General features: G+C 38.5%; 2 protein-coding genes across 2 annotated transcripts in view; one reads left to right on the top strand and one right to left on the bottom strand.

Moving 5' to 3' along the window:
* Positions 1-5,102: 5,102 nt before the first annotated feature.
* chpfa (chondroitin polymerizing factor a) lies at positions 5,103-10,090 on the top strand (the record flags this gene model as incomplete). Its single annotated transcript, XM_079254448.1, has 4 exons — positions 5,103-5,392; positions 6,474-7,038; positions 8,482-8,664; positions 8,828-10,090. 4 exons carry the CDS (start codon positions 5,103-5,105, stop codon positions 10,088-10,090), a joined length of 2,301 nt encoding a protein of 766 aa, XP_079110574.1.
* An 8,979-nt stretch (positions 10,091-19,069) lies between these two features.
* Positions 19,070-25,279, bottom strand: part of asic4a (acid-sensing (proton-gated) ion channel family member 4a) — a gene marked incomplete at its 3' end in the record, with an annotated part of 98,073 nt that continues 91,863 nt past the window's right edge. The window contains exons 6-10 of the mRNA XM_079254546.1: positions 24,745-24,898; positions 23,541-23,632; positions 23,279-23,358; positions 22,627-22,740; positions 19,070-19,225 (exon numbers count right to left, since the gene is read on the bottom strand). Coding sequence (XP_079110672.1) covers positions 19,070-19,225; positions 22,627-22,740; positions 23,279-23,358; positions 23,541-23,632; positions 24,745-24,898 — 596 coding nt within the window. The remainder of the gene's footprint in view (positions 19,226-22,626; positions 22,741-23,278; positions 23,359-23,540; positions 23,633-24,744; positions 24,899-25,279) is intronic.

Here is a 25,279-nt window from a genome sequence, read left to right on the forward strand (position 1 = left end):
CCCACTAAGTGATGGAGCTAATCCCAGGGTACCAGAGAGAGTTAACATTGTCTATCTGAACCTTACAGGAGGCAGACATCATCTCACTACTGATGTAAACTGAAAGAAGATTCCTAAACTGGGTAATACATGGATCATTTTTGCTTTTCCAGTTCATGAGGATAGTTTTATTTGCGATGCATAAGGCGGTGAGGACCGTGCAGAATTATTTTCTAAGTTGATGCCACCCAGATCACCAGGCAGGCAGAGTGTAGGATGTGCAGGAATAATACACTCAAACCATGTTGAAAGTGCCTCACATACTTGAAGCCAAACATCTGAAATGGTGTGTAGAACTATAAAGCATGCAAATAGTCATCAGGTGCACTATTAGTGCAATGTGAGCAGATGTTGGAATCTGCTCGAGCCATCTTGTACATCCTCTGTGATGTGTAATGGGTTCTGTGGAGAACTTTATATTGAAAAAGTTGAAAATGTTTATTCCCAAGTATCTAATATTTCCTGCTTGTAGAACAGTACCAGGAGTATTATGGAAAGTGCAGTTGATGGGTAAAACAGTGGTTTTTGATTAATTAATGGAGTATTCAGAAATTGATAAGAATTTATGGATGAGTGTGATTTTCTGACAAATAGATGATTGTGAGTTTTGAAGGAAAAGTAATACATCATCAGCATAAAGACTGGGATCCAAATATCTGCTGCTAATACCTTTAATTTCATTGTTTTCCAATCCACTTTATTTATATAGCATATTTTATAAATGTAAACGGTTTCCAAAGTGCTGAACAAGTAAAAGAAAAACAATGTTACAATACTAAAATACAAACTATACAAATACAAATAAGCTTAAAATTAATCACAATAAATAGGAAATAAACAATTTAATAAAATTAAATAAAATACACAGAGTACCACATAACTCACGCAGTGTTAAAAGCCAGAGGATAAAAGTGAGTTTTGAGACGAGACTTAAAACACTTCAGGGTGGGGGGGCGTTTTGACATTGAGGGGCAGAGCATTGCACAGTTTAGGTCCTCTCCATGAGTTTTAAGCTTCTTCTTTGGGACCATAAGCTGATGCTGGTCCTCTGACCTCAGAGCGTGCGGCGGAGTGTTCATACATTTGGATGAGTTCAGAAATGTTGGGAGCAGTCCATTCAATGCCTTAAAAACAAACATAAAATCTTAAAATCATTTCTTAAACAAACTGGAAGCTAGTGCAAAGACACAAGCATAGGGTAGATGTGCTTATGTTTTTTGTTTCTTGTTAAAAAGTGTGCAGCGGCATTTTGGACTAACTACTGTCGATAAAGTGCACTGTGATTAATTCCAGAATAAAGTGTGTTGCAGTAGTCTAGACGTGAGGAAATAAAAGCATGCATGACGCGCTAGAAATCAGAAAAAGATAACAAAGAATTAATTTTAGCTAAAAGGCAAAGATGATAAAAACTACTTTTCACAACTGCATTAACTTGTCAAGTTTAAGGTCCGACTCTATAATCACGCCCAGGTTGGTAGCTTTAGGCTTGCTGTACTGACTGAGAGGGTGCAGGTCTGACAAAGAGCTGGCACTGACATTGGGCCCAAATGTTATTATCCCAGTCTTGGTCTCGTTCAGATTTAAAAAGTTTTGAGCCAACCAGACCTTGACATCATTAAGGGCAGGGGGCTGTTGCTGTTCTTCTTTAATGGCAAATAAATCTGCTTAAAAATGATACAAGACACCATGCTTTTGAAGGAGACGGCCAAGAGGGAGGAGGTATAGCGTAAATAAAAACCGGGCCAAGAATTGAACCCTGAGGGACTCCACAGTACAGGAGGGCAGTCTACGAGGTGGAGCCCCCCCCCCCCCTGCTTGACAGAAAAGGATCTCTCTGCCAGGTATGACATAAACCAATGCAGCACAGTCCCCCTGAGACCCACACAGCGTTCTAAATGATTTAAAAGAATTGTGTGGTCAACAGTGTCAAAAGCAGCAGTCAGGTTTAAAAGCACTGAAATGGCAGAATTACCAGCATCCATAATTAAAAACAGGTTATTAAAAACCTTCAAGAGTGCAGATTCTGTACTATGAAAGGCTTTGTAGCATAACTAGAAAAGGTCTAAAGTGCCATTGTGATCCAAAACAGATTGCGGCTGTGCAAGTACAATCTTGTCTAATGCTAGCTGCTAAGGGTTAAATAAAAATGGACAAATTCACAATAATGTAATCTGCCTGTTGGTGGGCTACTATATTTTAAGATCAGCATTGTTCCTGATCAGTCAGGGTAGTGGAAGTTCAGTGAGTAGAGTATTCCAGTTGGAAGATTGGTGGTTGAATCCCCTGTCCCTCCACAACTCTGCGTTTTTGTGCAAGAAACTGCCTTCTTCTGCAGATTGTTGTGTTCCTGTTTAAACAGAAACTGCAGACAGCTGCTGTGACTATCAGGCTGATATAATCTCACAACGACCTCACATGATTATCCAATATTTTAAAACTGCCCTAAATTACTTAACATCAGGTATTATCTAATATTTTTTCGTAGTTTACTGTGCAAATATTTACAAGTTGCTCACTATTGTTCAGGATTTATGTCCACAAGTCTAAACTACAATGCCACTCTTTATTTTTTAATATTTAGTTTTATAATTTATTTATTCATTTATTATAAAAGACTGGGTAACAGTGGAAGTGAATGAACTGAAAATGATTTTATAAGTTGAATCACTTTCATTTAATGTAACATGCACATTTTTTACAACAAATAATAAATACAGTCAGGGATGGCTTCTCTAATCCTTCATCATATCTTCTCACTTTTATGGATATTTTCTTTTCAAAGTCAGCTGTTGCATGAATTTTGTTTACCACTAGAGAGCAGAAGAGAGTGAAGATTCACAGTGAGCTAATCTGGAAAAGCACAGTCACAATCTACTGCTGGCAAACGCTTTATATTTATTTATGTACACTTCTTAATAAAGAAAGAGCATTAGTCATGATGTGAAAAACAGCTGTTTTATCAACATAAACTTGACTTTATACGGGCAAATAAACCTCTCCCTTTAAAGCAATATGTGTGTTCTTATGGGTCTTTGTCTATAACTCAAACACTTTTATGTGCACAGTTGGGATTTCATGAGATGATTGTGTACAGAGGAAATAGTTCCCCAGCTCTTAGCGCTTTGCACAATCTCACCAGCACAGAGACAACACTGATTCACATCAGGCTCTTCAGCTTGTTTAAACAGCTACCCACAGAACACAGCTCTTCAATACAAAACGAGCTGGGCCTGAAAATGAAGCAATCTGATGACCTATAATCAAACATCGATGAGTTCTCCTAATCTGCAGTGCATTCTGTGGCTTGGGGAAAGAAAAGACAGTCTGTGAGTTGTTGCAAGAGGCATTAAAAAGATGCAGCTGAGGGGTCTGCTGCCCCTCACACCTGGGCGAGGAGCATAGAGGCCACACAGAGATGAACGCAAACCAGGTGGATGAACTGAAGCTAATCATCAGTCAAACACACTTGGAGCAGCTGCAGAGGGAATGTTCTGAAACAGACCGACTACTTTTCTTGTGGCTTATTATTAACTGTGTTCTAGCTGTAACCCAAGGACTGATGTGTGTCAGTGCACTTTTGTAATCATCTAGAAGTCTGAATAAATACCTATAATACTGAGTGGCTGCATAAAAAGAAAATTAGATTGGGTGGTGAACTGCAACCATTTTGACAGTGCTAAAATGTATTTACAGATTTTGTATCACAGTTCAAGAGGATTGGAGGATTGTATGTAAGGTTTATGACGACAGTGCAGGATAATAATCCTTGTCAGTGTTGATCAGTCAGGGTTGGGCTGTTAAAGCTACAGCTGTCAGTCAGCAGGGGAAGAGCCTGCAGATGCATTTAGTGGTATGCCTTGACAATGGTTCATGAATGTCTTATTACAGTGGCTGATAGGTGTAAACACGCTTTATATATAAAAACACACTGCATTTAGGAAAAAAACAACATCAAGAAGACAAATCTGCATAAATGAAAACAACTGCAATAAGAAAACGCTTCTTATATGAAAACAACTGCAATAAAAAAAAAAACCCCGCTATATTCCCTCTGATTTCAGGTGCAAAACACAAAAATACAAACATGAATACATAAAAGATATAGCTGGAAAGTAGCTATGATTAATGATATATAACTAGTTATTTTACTGTCAAAGTTAAGTATCACAGTAAAAATTCAGTTACTTTTGGAGGGCCATGTAACAAAATCAATACAGTGCTGCGTAAATTAAACTTCCTGAATTCTTTTCTTTTTAAAAATGCAGTTTCATTTAGCAGCTTAATTGTAGCTCTTTTGTAAAGGAATGTAACAGATATTTTATTAAGAATACAAATAACACCACGGACATTTTAGGAGAACAAAGCTACAGTTTAAAAAAAAATGACTGAATGTGTCAGAAAAACCAAAGCACACTGCTGACAGAGTGCAACTATACCACTATCCATTATGTATTAATATGTGTATCTTAATCAGAAAGTGATGTACAGGTATACAGATGTGGAGAAATTTGTTTGGTGAAAAATAGAGCAGAATACTCTAATTTTTAATCTAACTTTAATGACAATTTATGACACTATTGACAATAATGCAAACAAATATAACAGAATTTAATTTAAAAAAAAGCTGACAGTTATATTTGTCTATAATTTTGAGCTGGTTTTACTTTTTTAAAAAAAAGGTGAAAAAGATGAAGTGATGATAAATTAAGTGACACTGGTTTTCAGAGATCGTCACCTGCAGCTATAACCGTTGGAGTGACCGTTACCTGTCAGCGGTGGCCTGTTCACGCAGGATATCCTTCCGCTCCGCCGGTCCTAATAGCCCCGCCTCTGATGCTAACGCCAAGCGGGGAGGAGCCAGGTAGCGGCTAGACTGACACGTAAGAGCCCTGCGTAAAATTTAAGGAAGAAGCTGCATCTTTTCCATGAGCTGAATTTGGATACAACTGCCTCACATCAGACTTGATGAATAGTTGAGCTGTCCCGTCCGAGAAGCCCCGTTAGAGCGCCTCGGAAGCGACCCGAAGCGCAGGACCGTCACACAGAGAAAGCCGACGCTTAAAATGAGATTTTCAGTGTTTATTTCTGTCCTGCGGTCTCTCGGCCCGGTGGTAATCGGCATTTCTTTAGGGTTCACGTTGAGTTTGCTGAGTGTAAGCTGGACGGAAGAAGCGTGCCCCCTTGATGTTAAAGAGGGGGAAGATGTGACTTCAGGTCAGGATGGACTGCTCAAAGGAGCAAGAAAACCCAACTCCATTTCCACTGTTAATGATATGGAGTCCGAAGAGGATTTTCAGCCAAGAATAGTCCCATACAAACAAGTTCAGCCTAGTGCTCCAAAGAAAGTTTTCCGGTAAGTTCTGAGTTAGTTTTTTCTCTCCAACTTGTGAACACATTGTTTGAGCTGACAATAAAGGTCACGTTATTATACCCGCTGCTACAGCACAGAGGGCGGCAGTGTAAGCTTCACCAAATGATGACTGACGATGATGATGATTCAATCAGTTTCCTCACAGAAAGAGTCTGTACAGGTGTCAGACACTTCGTACCTATGGCATTTTGAAATAAAAACATGATTAACGCAACAAATAACCAGTAATGAACCCTTCTTAAGTTATTTTCCCCAATTAAATGTCTTCATAAAGTCTAATGACATAAAGTTTGGTCGCTGCCTTCATCAGCTTCATCGGCTACTTGTTGATTCTGATGCTGACAAGGTGTTACTGTATGCCTACCCACTGAAGGATGTCTAACTTTATTAATAAATAAGTACATTCTTCCTATAATTTCTGGTTGGAAACTTTATTTGAATGAAAAATGAATGAATGAAAAATATGGAGAGGTTTCGCTGTCCAGTGGTTTGTGCACTGATGAATAGTTGTGACTATTTACACATTGAAGAATCTGTTTTGTTGATGACTTAGTTTGCAAATATAGGCTATATGAGTTCTGCATGTGTTCCATAATGAAGTGCTCACATGTCTCATTGATCCAGCCTGAAACACTGTAATGAATATCATAATTAAAACTGTCTACATGATGCAATCTGGAAGCATTTTTTCCAGTTTGCTTGTTAAGTTTTCTTGTTAACTAATAACTACAACTGTAACTAAAGCCATTAACAATGCCATGCGTTTCGTAAGAAGGAAATGAAATTTGGGCTGGTTTGTGGGTTGTGCTGCTGAATCACAGTTCAAGTCAATTCATGTTTTTTTTTCCTGTGAAGCCATTGTTTTAGTTTATCGAGTCAGTCCGTGTCATAATGTTTAAAACTGGGTTTCAATGAAAAAGGTGTGCCTGTTTACATTGTAATTACTCTTCACCCATAAAATAGAATGGAAAGTTTTTCTGGTGCTTTTTTGTGTCAGTTTTTGTCAGAACAGAAATAATATGGCAGCTGTCTGATTTTTATTGAATTGTTTTTAATGTTTCAGGGCTAAATACATCAGCACGGAGTTGGGCATGCGTGAGCGCCTGTTCGTTGGGGTTCTGACATCCAAAAACACCATCAACACTCTGGCCGTAGCTGTTAATCGCACCATTAGCCACCACTTGGACACCGTGGTGTTCTTCACCGGTTCACGCAACCGCAAAGTCCCTCATGGCATGTTTGTGGTTTCTCACGGAGACGACAGACTGATATGGAACATGTTTCAGACCATCAGATACATTTTTGAACATTACATCAATGAATATGACTGGTTTTACTTTGTCCAAGATGATGCCTACACAGAAGCCGACCGGATCAAAGGTTTAGTGGAGCACTTGAGCATGGACCGAGAACTTTACATGGGCAGCCCTGAGGAGTTCATCGGTGGGGAGATGGAAGGGAAGTACTGCTACGGAGGGTTTGGCTACCTCCTGTCACGGAGCCTGCTCCTGCGACTTCAGCCCTTCCTGGAAAACTGCAGGAATGACATCCTGAGCTCCAGGCCTGACGAGTGGCTGGGAAGATGCATCATTGATTACACTAGCACGAACTGCGTTGGTGAATATGAGGTAGGTTAGCTATGTTACTCGACTGGTTTCACAATCACCACCACTTCATTTTAATGCACAAGACTTCTCTCTTTAGAGTAGCTGTTTCAGGCTGAGAGGAAAGAGAGGGAAGCTGCTCATAGTTTACATGGATGTTGAGCCGCAGTGGAAAAAAAAAATGCTGGGAGACTGTCATCCAGAACAGCTGTGTGACAGTTAACAGCAGGGGCTCTCCTCCTCAGTAGAAAAACAAAACAGTCCCTGTAGAAATTATGCTTTGCCTTTGGGGCAGCACTTAAAGCTGACAGACGGCTATATAGATCTGTAATTACAATGCTGGCAAAGAGATGGTATTCATATTACAGAGTAGAAGGCTAATGCCCTTTAACTTTCTACAGCACCGGGGGCAGTATGGAATAGGTAAACAGACAGCTGAGAGTTCGGCTTAGGTTCAATGGTGTGAGAATCCCCTGTGGGTCAACATGCTCTGCTCCTATAATGTCATTAGCATTTAAGGTCATGGAAGCTCTGTCCAAGTGCTTTTTGTTTGTCCTTCAGCTTAGTCTGCTTTCATCACATTGAAATGTGCAGCTTTTTATCTGAACACAAGAAAATCTATTTTCAGAGGAAAAAAAAAAAAACTCTACATGGGCTTAGATTTAGTTGTTGACTCATTCCTTAGACGTTTAAATGCTTCTTGCTCCCTTTTTAAGCTCTTTGGCTTCAAACTAGAGCAGGAAACCATCTTGTTGCACAACTGAAAGTGAGTTACTTGTCAATCTGAAGTGCCCTGAGTCAAAGCAGCTCCAGCAGAGCCCCTTATAAAGGAGAGACACACGGGTGGGGGGTTAACAGGTCCAGAATGGTGAGGGGAAATGACTTGAACACACTGCCGGACATAATCTTTTTTTCTTTTAAGTGAACACTGATGGCAATTAGGCACAGACAATGCTTGGCTAAATGTACAGCTATAGGCTGTAAGTTGTTGGCAAACATTTGTAATGGTGTGGCTTCTCTGCTTTGTTAAGCAGCGTCTCCACTCATTGTCCTTTTAATAGCTTGATCAGATTGGGTTACCTTTTCTTAGCTGAGGCTCTTTAGATGCTTACTGTGTTGTCAGCTGGCTGAAAGTGAGATTCTTCTGCCAGTGTTCGTGTCATCCTCTAGTTTTACCTTCAATATCTGTAAAACTATTGTTACCTCTTTTCAGCAAGAAACAAAAAGCCACAAAGTTAGTCTTATAACCATTTATAACCACCTTTTTTTTAATTCTTGAGGCTTTTTTTCAAATGTATGAACTGGCTATTTTCAGTAGCAATGACCCAAGATGCTCCCAAGATGGCAAGTACTCTTTGTTGAATAGGAAGTAATGAACCATAAAAACTGAGCTTGGAATAACATTTGGCATGTTTGTCATGCCATCATGCCTCATGAAAAGGCCTTTCTGTTTTTTTTTTTTTTCAGGGGCTGGAGTACCATCATTATGAGTTGGGAAAAAATTCTGATCCCAATAAAGAACAGAATGAACAGTTTAAGAAAGCGTTGACTGTCCATCCAGTGTCTGACCCCGAACAAATGTACCGGCTGCACAGATACTTTTCTGAGATTGAACTCCAGAAGACTTATGATGAGATTACTAAGCTGCAGGTAAGCAGATTGCCAAGAGTCACAAATCACCTGTGGATCAGTCAGAAATAAGATTTTCTTTTTCTAAGTAACCATTATTCTTGGTACAAGTTTCCCCAAAGTATTTGTTGCACATATTGCAGGTTGAGAGATGTAAAGTTTTCATTGCTTCTTGTTTCTGCAGGCAGAGATAAAAAATGTGAGCGTGGTTGCTTTTGAGGGCAACCGAAGTGCTCAGTGGCCGGTGGGCGTCAATCCACCATTTGAGCCCAAATCTCGGTTTGAGGTTCTGAAGTGGGAATACTTTACAGAGGAGGAAATTTATTCATGCAGCGATGGTGCTCCCAAGTGTGAACTACGTGGCATTGACAAAATGGACGTTGCAGATGTCATAGACACGGCCGTAGAAGAGCTGAATAAGAAGTACATGCCAGTGTTACACCTTAAGAAACAGCAGCTGATAAATGGTTACCGGCGCTTTGACCCTACCAGGGGAATGGAGTATACCTTAGACCTTCAGCTTGTGGTTGTTAATCAGAAAGGTCACAGCCGCTCCATCACCAAAAGAGTTCACCTGGTACGACCTTTAAGCCTCATAGAGATCATTCCCATGCCCTATGTCACTGAAGCAACAAGGGTTCACATAATCATACCGCTTACGCTGGAGGACCGGAGTTATGTCAACCATTTCCTGGAAGTCTTTGCCTCCAACGCCTTTGAGACCAGTGAAAACGCAATCCTTACGTTTTTGTTTATTTATGACCCCGTGGAGGCGCAACACGTTAACCACAATGATATATTTGCTGGAGTGAAGACTCAGATAAATGCATATGAACGCAAATACCCAACTGTGAAAATCCCATGGATAAGTGTCAAGACTGAAATACCGTCCCAGATCAAATTCATGGACATCATCTCAAAGAAGCACCCAGTTGACACTTTGTTCTTTCTGGCTCACGTCAACACGAACATCAATGCCGAGTTTCTGAACCGCTGCCGCATGAACTCCATAAACAACTGGCAGGTCTTCTTTCCCATCCATTTCCAGGAGTACAACCCCGACGTGGCCTACCATAACCAGCCACGCCCAGCCACAGTCGACCTGGTCAAGGATGCAGGACATTTTGACCGTAGGTCTTTTGATGAAGCATGCTTTTACAACTCAGACTACATGGCAACGCGCTCTCGAATGGTAGCTGATGTCCAAGAAAATGAGGATATTCTTGAAAGCCTGGATATCTACGACATGTTTGTAAAGTATTCAGGATTACATATTTTTAGGGCAGTAGAGCCAGCACTACACCAGCAATACCGCTACCAGTCCTGCAACCCAAAACTAAGTGAAGACATCTACCACAGATGTGTTCAGAGCAACATGGAAGGTCTTGGGTCTCGGTCTCAGCTTGCCATGCTGTTGTTTGAGCAAGAGCAGGGAAATAGTACTTGAAAGTATCAGACAAACCTCTGTTCGTCTTTAAATCCATTTCTCTGTCAGTCTAGGGTGAGAAGTCTACTATCGCCTATGAGCTAAGCCCTACCTTTTCCCTAAATTCAGTCCATGTTTGCGGCCGTCCTTCGTGCATTAAGGGCTGTTTGGTTTACCTAAGTTCCCAAATAGTTTTCTTAAATGAATGTGGTACATTCATTACAAAACTGTTTCACACGATACTTATTCTTACAGATAAGTTGCTGGAACCAAATGTTTTTGCTACTCTGACAAATTTAGAAATTGCATCGAGCAATTTTTGACCACTTGAAGGCAGAAAATCAGCAATAGAGTTGTGTTTTTTTTTTTTTATTGATTTTTATAGTTTTTACAGTTTTTACGTGTTCACTAAGCAAATGTTATGTGTTGGGAGAAAATTTGTGAGCAGTCATGACAAGCGTGTTATCGATTGGCTGCTGAGGACTGTGATTGGTTAGGGTTAAGGTTGATCACCTGGATTGGTTACAGTCAGGAAGAAACCGTCAGGGTTAGCCAGTTAGAGGCAGAGTATGGCAGGTCACGACTATGCCACGCTGCTAGAAGAAAATTCCCATCTGCTACACATCCAGCTAAAAAAAAAGGGATACATACATGACTCATTAGAGCCAGTATTTGCTTAGATTTGATCACAAGTTTGGTTTGTAAGTTGTTGGGAGAAATGCTTTGCTCCCTGTAATTTTGCGTGTAACAGACTTATGTGAGCTAATGTACCGGCTACAGCAGCTCATGATTTTGTTTGGGGGTGGGTAGTTACACCATTAAACCAAAAACAATCAGTGGCTAGAGATAAAAAGCTTTAGTGGGTTGTTGCTTTTCTGAGATCAGATGTGTAAGCAACAGCTCCTTGACGTTTGGAGAATGTCCTTTGACATCATTATCAGAGGTATTTTAAACAGGAGCTTCACGTTGAGCTCTATAAGGTTGATATATTGCACCACTGTTTGTGTGCCCTGACGTTGAGGGTATTCATTTGAGTTTTGCACTTTTGATACTTAACTGGTTTGAGTATGTATAAAAGTGTGACTTTGTATAATGTGCCTTCACAGACCTTTCATATGTCAGCTGTCTTTGAAAAGATTTTTATGGTTTGTTCACTGTTTAAGGTGATGCACACCAGATTTTTTTTTTAACATTAACAAAATGGTACTGTTGCATCATGTTTAACCGTTTTGCAGTGGTGAAAGATACAAGCTTTCACGGCAGAAAGCTGTTCCATCTGGGAGACCAAAGTGGGTTCTTTTTTTTTTTTTTAATATAGGAAACAAATTTGGACTTATTACAATCCCACCAATCCGCAGGCTGCGCATGTGCCTCAAAGCAGGGAGGGCTTCTTTGGAAAGCATCTCTTGGTATTTCCACATGTAAAACATGGAAACTTTAGTTTGCTTCTGTTTGGCAACCTTTTGATGTCACAAAAAAACTTTACAAGCTCGAGACAAAGCAGACTAATGCGTAATTGTGGGAACATCATCTTGGTGAATGTCTGAAGCGGTTGCTGAAGCTTTTGATTGAAGGAAAGTATTTCAGATTAGAAAATGTTTAGGTCCAAAAGAATTTTCCACATCAACAACGTAGCTGTTCCAAAGTGCTTTGGATCGTATGGTAGGAATATTTTGTGTCCTTGTCCTCCGTTTATTGAGCTCAGTTGTTGGGAAATACAGTGGGGGGGGTTCTTTCTGCCACTGACTTGTTACGGATGTAACGGTACTGAACATATTTAAGTTATTAGTACAATATATTGTGCAATATTACAGAAGATACAGCTGGACAGGCGACTCTTAGAGGATGGGACGTTTTGTTTCAAAGATATTTGCCTCACACAGCAGTGTGTATCACAGTACTGTTCATGTCTCATGCTTTCTGTTTGATGCAAAGCAAATACACTGTAATTTCCTTGAAAGAACCTTTTTATGTAATTTACTCTCACTAGACACTTTTAGTCTTCAATTTTACTTTGAAATACATAAAACTGAGGCAAGTCCTTTTATTTAACTGTAATTGGATTTAATATATATATATATGTATATATATATATATATATATATATATATATATATATATATATATATGCTGGAAACACTACAGCAGCAGTGGTGGTCCTGAACAGTGTTTTTGCTGTTTTATCTGGCCTGGTGAGCACAGAACATTCAGGTCACTTTTCACTGACTTTTTACATGTATTTTTTAAAAAATATTTTTTAAGTTTTTGGCTGGTTTTGTCTTCGTGAGGGCAGTATTGAATCTCACTGTGATGCTGCACCAGTTTACCTAGTATGAATGTTCTTTTGAAGGGTGTGATGATATGTTTTATTACTGAATTTGAGTCAAGTGAGTCTTCCCAAAAAAAAGAAGTAAAAAGAAAATCACTGTGAAAGAGGGAGGGCTGAGATTATGATATGAAGTTACTGAGATGAGACGTCTTTGCCTTCTGTTGACATAAGAGGCCTAAAGTTAAGGGAGAAGGCAGAATAATTGTCCTGTGTTGTTAACACAGCCTACATCGCTGAGCGAAGGCTCCAGATATTTTGCTCATAATTTATTTACCTGTCAGATCTCCTGAATTACGCAGATTGTCAATACTTCTGCACTAACAGAGGCTTTTGTGACTTTCTTTGGACATGTATAAATATTTTATAGGCACTCTATTTTTAAACGTTTTCTAGCTTTTACACAGCAAGTTATATTTTGTTATTTTTTTCTGACAAAATCGAACACATTCTTTATCTTGTATGTTGTGGTCCCAAAATCATGTCATAAGTATTGTGCATTTTATGTTTATATTAAATCAAAATATATTTAAAAAATCAGATTGTCATGAAAAGCATTTAAAACGAATTTCCATTCCTGTTTGAGCCCACTGGTTTACATTGTTTCATGCACATGGGTAATTCTAAAACCAAAGCAGAACATCAAAGTTTATGCACATGACATGGAATTGATTACTGTAATCGTCAATAAACTGTGAATTGTTGTGATTTTTAAATAAAAAATATTTGATTATACATTTTCCACCTCTTATTTGTGTGCATACTTGAAACCAACCTATATATGTTTTTCTTGCTTGTATTATACATTTTCCACCTCTTATTTGTGTGCATACTTGAAACCAACCTATATATGTTTTTCTTGCTTGTATTTTTGAAGTGCAGCTACAAAATCAGGTTTGTCCTTTAGGTGTCAGCACAGGAGCATGTTTTCTTTCTGCACCACAGGTTGCAGACCGGTTACAAGTGCTGGCTCCAAGGCTGTGCAACGTAGCTCAACAATGTTGAGAATTCACATTTTCAACACAAAAAACATCATAGTTTGGATTCAGTCTCGTTCGGAGTTGCAGTGTGTTTCCAGAAACACTGCTGTAGAAATTCCTGCTCATGTCAGACCCAAAGTATTCCTGATGTCTGGGCTGGGCAAAAACAGGGAAAATTGTTGCAACCTTAATTACAGCTTTAGTTATTTCGAGGGTCTATGTGCAGTACCCTTAGGCATGATGTAAAACCACATAACTACAGAGCAGCTGGGATTTAATTGTAAGTCATCATTTTGTACTTTGTTTTATACTTAGTTCCAGGACTTTCTCCTCCCTCATGGGGACACAGTTGTTTCAAGTCCTGTAGACACTGGCTCTATAAAAGTTTTCATTTTTACCCACTTATGTTTCTTTTTTTAAAAACAAATTCACCTGCTGTTTTTTCTTAGCAGAAATACACAATTTGCAACATAAGAATTATGAAAACTACTTTGGCTCTTAGAATTTCTTCTCAGTTCCATATAGCTTTCCCAGAAATATGCTTTAACAAGCACTCGTTTTGTTGTTTTTTTTTCTTTTTAAACCTCATGTCATTCTTTTAAAAACCATGTCTGGCAGGACATGCTTTAATTAGAAGGAATGCAAGTGGTTTTTTTTTTTGTTGTTTTTTTTATATTTGTGAGTTGCAAAGAAAAATGTAGACAACAAAAAGTGAATTGAGCTTTGCATTTAAGAGGCACTGTTTTAATGTCTAAACTTTAATAATCATAGTATTTCTCATGTAACATTTATAAAACGTGTTTTAACAGAAGAAATAATCACAAGATCACACTATGTACAAAAAAGTAAGCGCGTTGTATTCCTACTAGGATGGCCCGTTTCGCTTCCTTTCAGATTTGAGATGGGATTTAATGTGAATTCTGGACAGCAGCTTTCATCCTCTTTAACTTACATTCTCACAGGTCTAAGCCTGAAAAAGAATAAGGACTCAAAATGCTAAATCTGTGGCTGATTGGCTTATATTAATTCAATGGATTGTGTAATAAGGTCATACAGACTCAGTGCCATGCTCTGAGGCTATAAAAAGGTAGGTCTCAAGAGCTGTAAGATGGGAGCTCAGATAGTGGCTTGAGGAATTCCAACAATGTGAGCTACTTGTCGTCAAGTAGGGAAGATGTCCCATCTGCTACAGTCCAGACCTGCTGCCCATGTCACAGCCCTGTGGCACAAAACACAGGCTGCTCTTTATGGTTGATTACGCTCTTTTTAAAGGTTTTGTAGACAGAATGAACTATAGAGCTGCTGAACACACCACTGTCAGGATAAAGGGTCTTTGCACATAGATTCCAGGTTCTGCTATTCCAAAAAAAACTCTACAGTGATAATTCATGCCTGTATTCAGCTCAACACACCAGCCCCCCTGTGACTTCTGAGGATAGCTACAATTATTGATGACAGAAGAGAAGATTGTTATGCATAGCCTGTACAGGATGCCATCAGAGACTGTGATTGGGAACCTTTTGAAAATGTCAAAGTGACACATGATTATGAATATTAAACAGCCATGTATAGCCCATGATTACTTGAAAGGGGGAGGGGATTTGACAGATGGAGACTGTGGAATCTCTTTGCAAGCTAAAGTAATATATGGCAAAATTGCAGCACAAGAAAATACCAATGCCAGCAGGAAAAAACTGCATGCTGTTGTTGCTTAATGTGGAATTCGGAGATGTATTTCATAAAATTCTCAAAAATTTTACTTGTTAATAGCTCACCAACTTGTTCAGACAACTTGTATTCCAACACAATATTTCTTTTGACCCATAGAAGCTGAACCACAACATGATGACACACTATGTGTGGTATACTGAAAAGCCTCATCAAAATGAAATAATTTGTATTGTGACATACCATGTTTGTTATGTTACAGCATGGTAAGCTGGGACCAGCTGAACTCCAGAATTTAGCTTCAGCAATCATAATACACTGATAAAACATGACACACGAATCCTTTATAATAAACGGATGTCATCAAACCATTTACGATAAATTGTGTCATTTACTACAAGGTCAACACCCTTAATAGCCGAAAGCAGAAATGATTCAAATAAAAGTTATGAGGCCAAATAAACTTACAGAAACGCTGGTGTCAAACATGCTAGGTTAACTTGTTTCTCTTGGTAGCTTATCAATAACTGATAACTAAGGTTCCTCTTTTGTTTAGTCATTTCCATAGCAAAAACTTAATCAGTCAAGCATATTAAAGCCCACCTCACCTACCAATTTTCACCTTGTGTCTCAAAGTACTGTGAAGCTAAATCTGCTGGATGGTTTAAAGGTAGCTTTTAGGATTTCCGCAGGTTTATTTGATGTGAAATGGTAAAAAGATCTCTTGTCAAAACAATACTGTCAAAAAGCTAAAAAAAAAAAGAAAAATAAGCAATTTCTCCCCCTTTGTAGTCATTTCATTGAATGCAATGAGACAGTGTTTGTATATGTATTTACTTTTGTGTCCAAGGACAGACCATTTTTCTAAAATTGTTGTAAAGTCTTTCTAAAATTCAACAAAAGTTTAAATTGATCAATTGTTACTTCATTCAAATCTTTATTAAGGAGGCACAAATGCAAATAAAACAAGTCTTCACTGACCAACTTTATTGTATTGATAAAATAAATACACATCTAAAATTTTATGTCAGCAACATGTTAGGAACTTGGCAATGAAAGACAGAAAACATATAAAAGTAACAGTTCTTAAAGATTTTACAATCAGCAGATGGTCACAGGTGAGGGTGCCAAGATTGGGTAAAAAAAAGAAGAATTTCTTTAAGGAGAACCTAAAAAGCATTTCTAAGTTAAGATGGGTTTTGGCTCAGCATTTTCAGCCATATTCCATTTTTTTTCTCTTTTACAGCTATGACAGTATTTAATACTGAGAAAATCTCAGTGTCAGGAACTACTGGTGGATGTGTTCCTAAGGGACCACCTTTGAAAAAAAGCCAAGTCACACGCCTTTTAAGAAGCGATTTCATCAGGACAATGCCAAACCTTTTTCTGTACAACTTACATCAGTTCATAGAGACAAAGTGTCTCTTTGACTGGCCTGCCTGCAGCCGTGCCCTGCCTGCTGTAGAAAATACACTCCCTTATTATCAGGAGGAAAATATAATGGTGACGACATGAACAGGTGGGTTAAAATGTTGTATTCAGTCAAAGTTAATACAGATTGCAAAAAAAAAAAAAAAAAAAAAAAAAGTATATCCCCATTTCCCAAATGATTAAAAGTGTAATATAAAAGAGGGTACCCTGCTTTTCGCCCAGTGATTGCTGGAATAGGCTCCAGCTTCCTGCGATCTTGAAATGGACTAACCGGTTAAGAAAATGGACAGATGGATGTATGGATGTTATGTGATACAATACGAAATCTTCTGAAGCTGCTGCTGGCATCAAATTCTTCATTAATTTATATTTTCTGAACACAATGAAGTTGGTCAGTCAAAAACACTGAAATTCAGTTCTTCTGAACTCCGTAACAAATTAGAGATTCACGTTTTTGTTGTAAGTTGTCGTTAAAAACCATTTTTTCAGAGCCAAAGTTGGAGTCTCCTGGATGAAATTTTGACAATGTCTACACATTTGCCCAGGCCACCAGAGCATGTGCTCTATAAAGAACAGTACATTTAAGAGATTTTAAATGGCAGCTTGTTACCCTAATGACTGCATTGACCATTTTACTGCTGCATCTAGTGTAATGAGCACAAGAGCAAAGATAAAACTTTTCTAGAGTTATATCTGAAGGATTGGGTATTTAAAACAACTGAAAATGAAAGGTCATAACTACACATGGCCAAACACAGAAGGGAAGATGTACAAAAAAAACTAGATGAAAATACTCCTGTGAAGTAGACTTTATACTCAAGGATACATTTTTGCTTGTGTTAGTCCCTGAATTTCATTGAAACTAAAGGAAAGAACTTCAAATCCAATCATCATGTCTAAATTCTTAAAAGCTCTGGTTATGTCATGGCAGGCTCGTTCCTGCAGTGGAAAAGGCTGACAGTGACTAGCCTGACTGGCTTTGACAGCAACAAATGGAAATATGAGTGAATCCATGTAAGAGTCTTAATTATTCATTCTCATTTCCACTCTTGTAACTTGTGCTCTTAAATTTTGTCATGTCATCTCACTTAAACCAACAGAAATACAGCATCCTCCGAAACAATGTTTACATCCCTTTCTTTGCCCCTCCAGAGCTGGCTTTAGTGGATTAAACCTCCCCACTGCATAAATACTCACCGAGATTTCTCGCTAACTGCTCTGATTCTAATCCCTCACATTTTTTCATGAATTGACTTAGCTGAGCTCTGTCACTCTTATGTGCTCAGTCAGATGTGCAAAATGTTCAAGTGCACATGCGAACACAAACCCACACACGCACACCGTGGTGCCAGGCTCGCGCTGTAAATAGCTGCTGTGCTTTCGCAGTGGCTCTGGCTCACTTCAGAAGGAAATGATGAGGCAAAATAAATAAAAAAATCTGTCTCTTATTGCTTATGTCAGCTGAAAGTTGGGATGCTAACTGAAGTGAAAGGTGAAAAGTGGGCAGAAATGAGCATAAAAATTCTTCCAGTCCAACTGTGTCACAACTACATAATCTAATGAAAAGATTTGCATTTTGTCTAATAAAATGAGAGACATTTATAAAAAAAAAAAAAAAAAAGGAGAAAATGGAGAAGATAATCATGACCACACAGTTCACTCTTGTTAGTTGGATAAATGTGCTAATGTTTGGCAGTCTGTTGTATCTGCAGAGTGTAAGTGTACAGTAATTGCTACAATCGTGTTTGCTATTTTCATATAAAAACTTCTCTAAAATGTATAAATAACTAAAGTTAATATTACATAAGTTATATATTAACTAAATATAAACAACATCCATTGTAACAGAACTTTTAGGACTCTTATTTTAAGTTGGATTTTATGTACAAGGACACTGCTACTCTCTAACACCTTAACCACAAACCAGACAAAGTGTGGTTTGACCAAGGTCATATGTATATTTCAGCCTAAATAAATTCCTTTACACTTTGGATGATGTGACACGAATAAAGTTTGCTTACTGAAGGTATTTTGTATACAATATAGAACATATAGATAACAGTTTCTCTTTATATAATTACATCATTTATCCAGTGCAATGGCTTGACATGATACAGCTCCATGTAGTAAGAGGAGTATTTTGAGGAGTGATAAATGAAGAAATGTGTATATAAAGAGAGAGAAAATAGAGATGCCAACTGAGCAAATAAATCCAATTTTTTTTTTTTTGGAGAACAAACTGGATCAAGGTGACATGCGGTCCTCTTGTTAATCCTTTTGGTGGTGATCATGTACCAAAAAATTGGTCCTGTCGTCGCAAAGTGTCTGGAATAAACGTGAAGCAGGGCAGAGTTGAGCAGGGTTCCCATCCAAAGCCAGAGAACGAAAGAGAAAAAAAAAGACAAAAAGCCGTGTCTGATTTGTGCCTACACACTGTACGTACGAGTGGTTTGTTAGCAGCACAAGTTTGACTTTGGCCGTAGCTTTTTTACTGGTGACAGCAAAGGAATGGCAGAACAGCACAGGGGTCTGTTTTTGATCTCAACGCAGACATTTTTCTTTTGTTGTCACCAGGGCTGAACCCAATAGGTGGCTTTAGCAGGCGAAGTCCTCAAACACCCCATGATGTCCAGGGCGATGAAGGTGGGGGTGAGGGTGTGGATGAGGATGAGGGTGAGGGTGGTGGTGGTTGGGGAGAATCGTGTTGGCATATGCACCCTCTGGGTGACTCCTCGTTGTGTCATTGGGTTCCTGTTGAAGCAGAGTAAACAAAGTCAACATCAAGAGTGAGCAAAAAAGTCATGTGTACTTAAAAAAAATGCAGGAAAAAATACACAAAACTTTCAATTGTCTCAAAGAAGGTCACTGAAACCCCCACCAGTAAAGTAGGGACCATTACTCTACTGATTTAGATAGTTAATCTGATAAGTGATTACCTGTATGTGTGTATGTTACCTTTCAGTTCAACATACTGAAAACCTCATTTCTGTCAGGTGGCATGGAGCAGCAGTTAGCCTAGCTTAGCTTAGAAACTACAACCTATGGAGACAATAAACTACAAATACTGTAAAAGTAGTATTTTTTATGTGTTAAACATAGTTACACCCTGCAACCATTCAGTAAAAACAAGAGTTCACCTTTCTGACTGTGGTAAACTCTTGACATGTAAACTGCTTCTGGCATCACAAGAGAAACATTTACAACAAATATCTTGTATCTTGTATCCACGAGATCCCGCATTTTTCTCTTTTTGCCTTGCTTCATACGAGTCATACGTAAAAGTCATACGAGGGCGTGGGCTGCCATGAGAACACCTTTACTTTTACGAAAACATTTGGAGATGTTCACCGAGAAGCTCTTGTTAAACTGTTTTTGTTTAGCTGACAGTGTCCTGACATGCTCAACTCTGAGAAAACACTGGGAAAAAACACTTGGAACATTCTCAGTTGCTTTAACAAGTTGGCAATATCTTCATGCATGGAAGTCATACCCAACAGTTGTGCTGATTTTAGCTTTATTTCTATGTAAAATGATCATTTTGAGAAAAGTCTGAGGTGACAAAGTCTTAATTTTTCTCACATGCATCACACAGCTACCATCTGGCAACACCGCTCACATATGAGCATCTCATTTATGTCCCTGTCAGCTGCTGTCTGTCACTCTGTAAAGAGAGCAGTCCGTACAGCCCCTGTAAGACATGCTCTCCTTTCCATTAATTTAATGGCAGGTGAAAGTACTGGTGTCATGTTTGAATGATCACACTTGTAATTTTCCAGAAAAGTAAAAATGACAGCCTGATTAAACCTTGTAAAACATATGTTTTCATCATTTTTTACTTTTGATTTTTTCAAACCATGTTTTGGTTTGAACACGAACGTGCTAGAAAGTAAATGAGGACGCGGTACAGACAGTAAATATATAAATCCCTTTACGCTCGCTGTAATTGCAGCAAAAATTAAATTCGCAATGTGTATATATGTGTATAGTGAATATAGCTACAGTATTTGTCATGATCTTTCAGATGCTATACTGTTCTGTTTTGCATGTTATCCATAAATTCTGCTAATGCAGTAGCTCCGTGTCTGTATAAACATTTATGTAAAAGCATGTCTCTGTGACCAAATGGATGTTACTTTAACAGACTGATGAAGTCATTAATCTTTTATGTTCCATGTTTGAAAAGGGCTTACATGAGAGGTGTAACCTCAAATGTACAGGGTCAACCACAAACTTACAGGATAAAACAGAAGGCTCCAAGTGATTCTAAATGAGGAGCCATCTATAAGAATTTGCTCTTTTATGGGATTTTATTAAGCCAAAAGAAATGGATCTTTGAAAAAGAGCTAGATTTCTCACTAGTACTTTGCACAGTGACTTATTCTTCATACACTTCTATTCTGAATTTCAGCATTAGGTTGGGATAAAAAAAAAAAAGGTAAAAACAATGGCTATGGTTACATGGTGTTATTTTTAAAATTCAGAATTAATAATTCGGAAATAAATTTAGAAACTTTATTGTCATTGAACCAGTCGGTACAACAAAATTAATTCCAGTACAACCCGTCCAAAACTTAGACATACAACGTACATGTGACACAAACAGAATTAGGCAGGCGCAACCACGAAAGCGGCGCACTTATTTTGTTTTTTTTCCAGAGTTATTCAGACTTAATTCGAAATTAATGTATTCTCCTACAAGTTTACATAACAATGATAATTCCAAATAAACGTTTACATGAAACACGTCGTCACTGAATTCCACTTTAGAGCGGCGGTTTGGGAAGGGTTCTGATTGGACAGGGGGTGCATGTGCTGTATGACGTATACTGGAAATAAACAAAGGTGGCTTCTGCTTCTCGTCTTTACAGTCTTAACTTGTAAAAATTACATAATAAGTATCAGTTTATATTCTGCAATGGTCAGGAAGGTCAGGGGTCAGTGTTTCCCTTAAACAATGTTATCTTTTAAAGTATGTTTTTTTTTTTTTTTTTTTTTTAAACAATCACTCACAGACATGTTGTTCTGTTTGTGATGACCAGACCAACGGCAACACATTTAAAGGTGGTAACTGTGAGCACCAACACACTTTCAATGCTTTAATTTTCTTTATATCACTTAAACTTAGTGGAAATGCTTTAGTTGAGGAGCCATTGTATTTTTAACTGTTTTCTTGTTTTTTGCTGATCCGTATTTGTTTTTCTTTTTACTGGTGCTGAAGGGAGTGGTTTAGACACTGGGGGGCAGGAGTGTGCACGAGAAGAGAGCCAGAGGACAGGAAGTGCCACGGGCCCTTTGGAAGACATGCCTTCAGAAGGGAGATCATTAATTTAATTTAGTTTCTATTTAAATGTTTTTTATATTTAATTTGTCCCTTTTTGAGTAGTTTGATTTTTCTTTCATTTGTAGTTTTTGTTTTGAATAATTAAACTAACGGTTCTGTTTTGCTGTTTAGTTTGTCAGTACGTTAATGTGGTACCTGAATGTTTTCTAACTATTATAATCAGCTAGTATTTAAGTTCCTCTTTGTTTCTTATTCATTAGGTCAGTTGGTTTTTGTTATGTTGATTTTTGCTACCTAATCTGTATGTTTAATTATTTTAGGACTTCGATTTAGGTTTTGCTTAGATGACCTCTTTTAAAGGCCTTATTCCTTTTTCTTAAAACATTGTTTTGGGCAAATAAAACCCTTCTCACACTATTTGATCGGCTTTGTGTGACTTGTATGACAACAAAAGCAGCATTTCACAGACCTGCCCTTCCACACACCCCTCCCAAAGGAATAATGCCCTAACCGTTAAGCCAAATCTCACGATCAGACATAGCTACAGCATGAGGAGTAAAATTACAACCCAGTTGTGGTTAGATACAAAATTAAAAAGGCTTTTGTTCAGAATGAACTAACTTCAAAATGAAGTTGTGCAATAATACAAATCTGAGCTCCAGGGGATGTTGTGCTTTGCACAGTGGTTAAGACTAATTAAGAACATTACACTCTTCATTCTTTTAGGGGCGGAAAAACTATTAATTTGCCTCTCCTTTACTTATCCTCTTTGTTGTTTTGTAATGCAGTTGAAGTGCTGCAGGCTAAGTTGTACAGTGAGCACAAAAACAGAGAAACTGTAATTTATTACTCTGCAATATATATCTGATACCTTTGCTTTCATTTCCTCTAGACTCACTGTTGCAACCGTACTGGCCGGCTGCTTGCTCTTTTTCTCCTCCTCTTTCTGCGGCCTCAGCAGACGCTGTAGTCGATGTTTGATGACCTGGTTTCACCAAGTCCACAGCAGCAGGGAAGGTTAAAGAGCAGAGAAGAGGGGAGAGGGGAGAAAATGCAGTGATGAGATGAGAGCATCACACATGATGTGCATGTTGCATTCCATCCCATAGATTTTTACTTTATTCATACATGTTTGGCAGTCAGCATGCAGCTGGCTGCAAAGCTTAAAGGGGATACAGATGAAACCGGAGCTCATTTTATGATCACCGTTTGTAGCATTTCCTGAGTACAGACCTTAACGGATATTAGGTTGTCCTGCCTGGGAATCAAATTCATCTTCTCACATGTATAGAAAGTGAATTTATAACGTTTGCAGTGCCAGTCGGTTCCTTAGATTTTCACATGTTTCTGTCTGGGAATATCCGTTAAGGAAAATATCTAACAGAAATATGAAGCAATCAGTGACACACTAATGCATTTAGTAAACAGCAGCTGTTAATCATTGCTAATTATACTTCAGCCACTGCAGGTCTAGTTTTACGTTCTGATTGGTCGTTGTGTATGAGATTGTGTGGACACTGCACCTCATAGATGTAATCCACTATTTCTAAGAATGTCAGGATGCTGGCTCCGATGAATAAACCCATCTGTCCACCGATGTCACCTAAAAAGAAAGTAATTAAACACCCTAATACCAGAAGAATAATGGACACTATAAGAAGGCTGCTGCTATTCACTGATATGCTTATGAAAACTAAGCACCGCTGCTGTAAACCCACATTTCACACTGTTGCAGCAAACCTATCTAATATTCATAAAACAGAGCAAAACAGACAGACATCTCACCTAATAAACCTGCAACGTCGTATGCTTTCTTTTGCTCAATTGTTTCATAATTTAGAGCTTCAAAGAAGACATCCAATACCAAGAAGTTGTCCCTGGAAAAAGAAGCGAAGCATTAAAGACAGAACAGAAAATGCAAAAAAACATACGTGGTGTTTTTTTTTTTTTTTTCTATAATCCACTACCAATAAGGCATAATTGGAACAAATAAATCAAGTCATCTTTATGCTTGGTGCTAGCTCTTGATGAGTTTGCCAGGCCTACAGTGCTTTGAATAGATCCAACCAGCTATTGTGAGATAATGAGGTCTTTCAGGGTTTAACTGAGATGAGCAGAATGTGCACGACAGCATGCTTAGTCACTGCCACTCCTCTGTTCTCCCTGGATTTATAAAGTCTGGTAATATTAAATGTTGTGAGCCATCATGCACTCTTCGGTTTAGGCATGTTTACCCTCCACCACGTCCCTGATGATTAGGCACTGAGAGGAATTACAGACTGCCGCTGCACTGGATTCGTCGAAAATATCAGCCAGAGTTCCATAAAGCTTATTGTAAAACCACATTAAAAATGAAAGCCTCTTTCATCGCACCCGTAGAAATGATCTAATGATAATCGACATGATAATCCAAACACGGTCTGCCGGCTTTTTCAAGAACTTTGAGAAAAATTGCATGCTTTCCGCCCTGCGATGGACTGGCGAGCTGCCCAGGGTGTACCCTGCCTGTCGCCCAAAGCCAGCTGGGATAGGCTCCAGCTTCCCCGCGACCCTGAATTGGAATAAGCGGTTCGGAAAATGAATGAATGAATGAATGCATGCTTTCCTTCATCTTGGGCAGATTTAATTGTTGTCAACATGTTTTATTTTGCATCCAGCCTTCCATCTGAGAGACCAGACCAGACCAAACAAAGAGCAGTAAGTTGTCCAGTTTCAAAATATCATCAATAAAGTCAAAATAATATAATAAAATGCAGTAAATATTTACCACTGTCAGATTAAATCAAAAAGATATGCATACACAGCACCAATAATCACCACCCTCACACCAGGCTAAACATAAACTAATGATTTCATGAAAATATAATTGATTTTTGCCTGTATTTATGGTTGTTGTATTACAGACCGAATGCCGTAATTTATGGCCTTTTAATTGGACAACACTTCACTGCTCATAGGTGAACTAAGCGTTGAAGGTTCCCAGCCGTACCTTATGTAGTCCTCTGACTTGTCGTATTTCCTGGAGAGGTAGCGGGCCGAGCCCTTGCTGGGGATTTTGACCATGGAGAGCTCTTTACCGTAGCGGGTGAGATTACAGGGCGTCTCGCATGGACAGATATCCCCGCTGTTCTTCTGTAGCTGTGCTGCAGACACAGTGGCGACAGGAGTTTGACAGACTTTAGACAGGGTTACTTTCAGTGCAGTGCAGTGGCCCTAACAAAAAAACAAAACAAAACAGGCATGATGCTGCAAATCTATGGTGAAAAAACAAGTGCTGTAATATTCTTTACTTGTTGTTGGTTTGTACGAGTTATGAACATCAGGATACTCCAGGCTGCAATTCATTTATCCACTTTAAGTAAACGTCCACAATCTTTTAAGAGGAAATGATGTTACATGATAACACTAACTATATTTCCTTTAAAATATGATCATGATGTAGGTACAAGCTAGGTACAACTTTGTACTAATGTAATGAAAAAAAACTGCATACAAAGCTAAGGATATTTATACAACAGACTCAA

This window comes from Telmatherina bonti (genome assembly GCF_933228915.1).
Source record: "Telmatherina bonti genome assembly, chromosome: 15".
NCBI classification, from domain to species: domain Eukaryota; kingdom Metazoa; phylum Chordata; class Actinopteri; order Atheriniformes; family Telmatherinidae; genus Telmatherina; species Telmatherina bonti.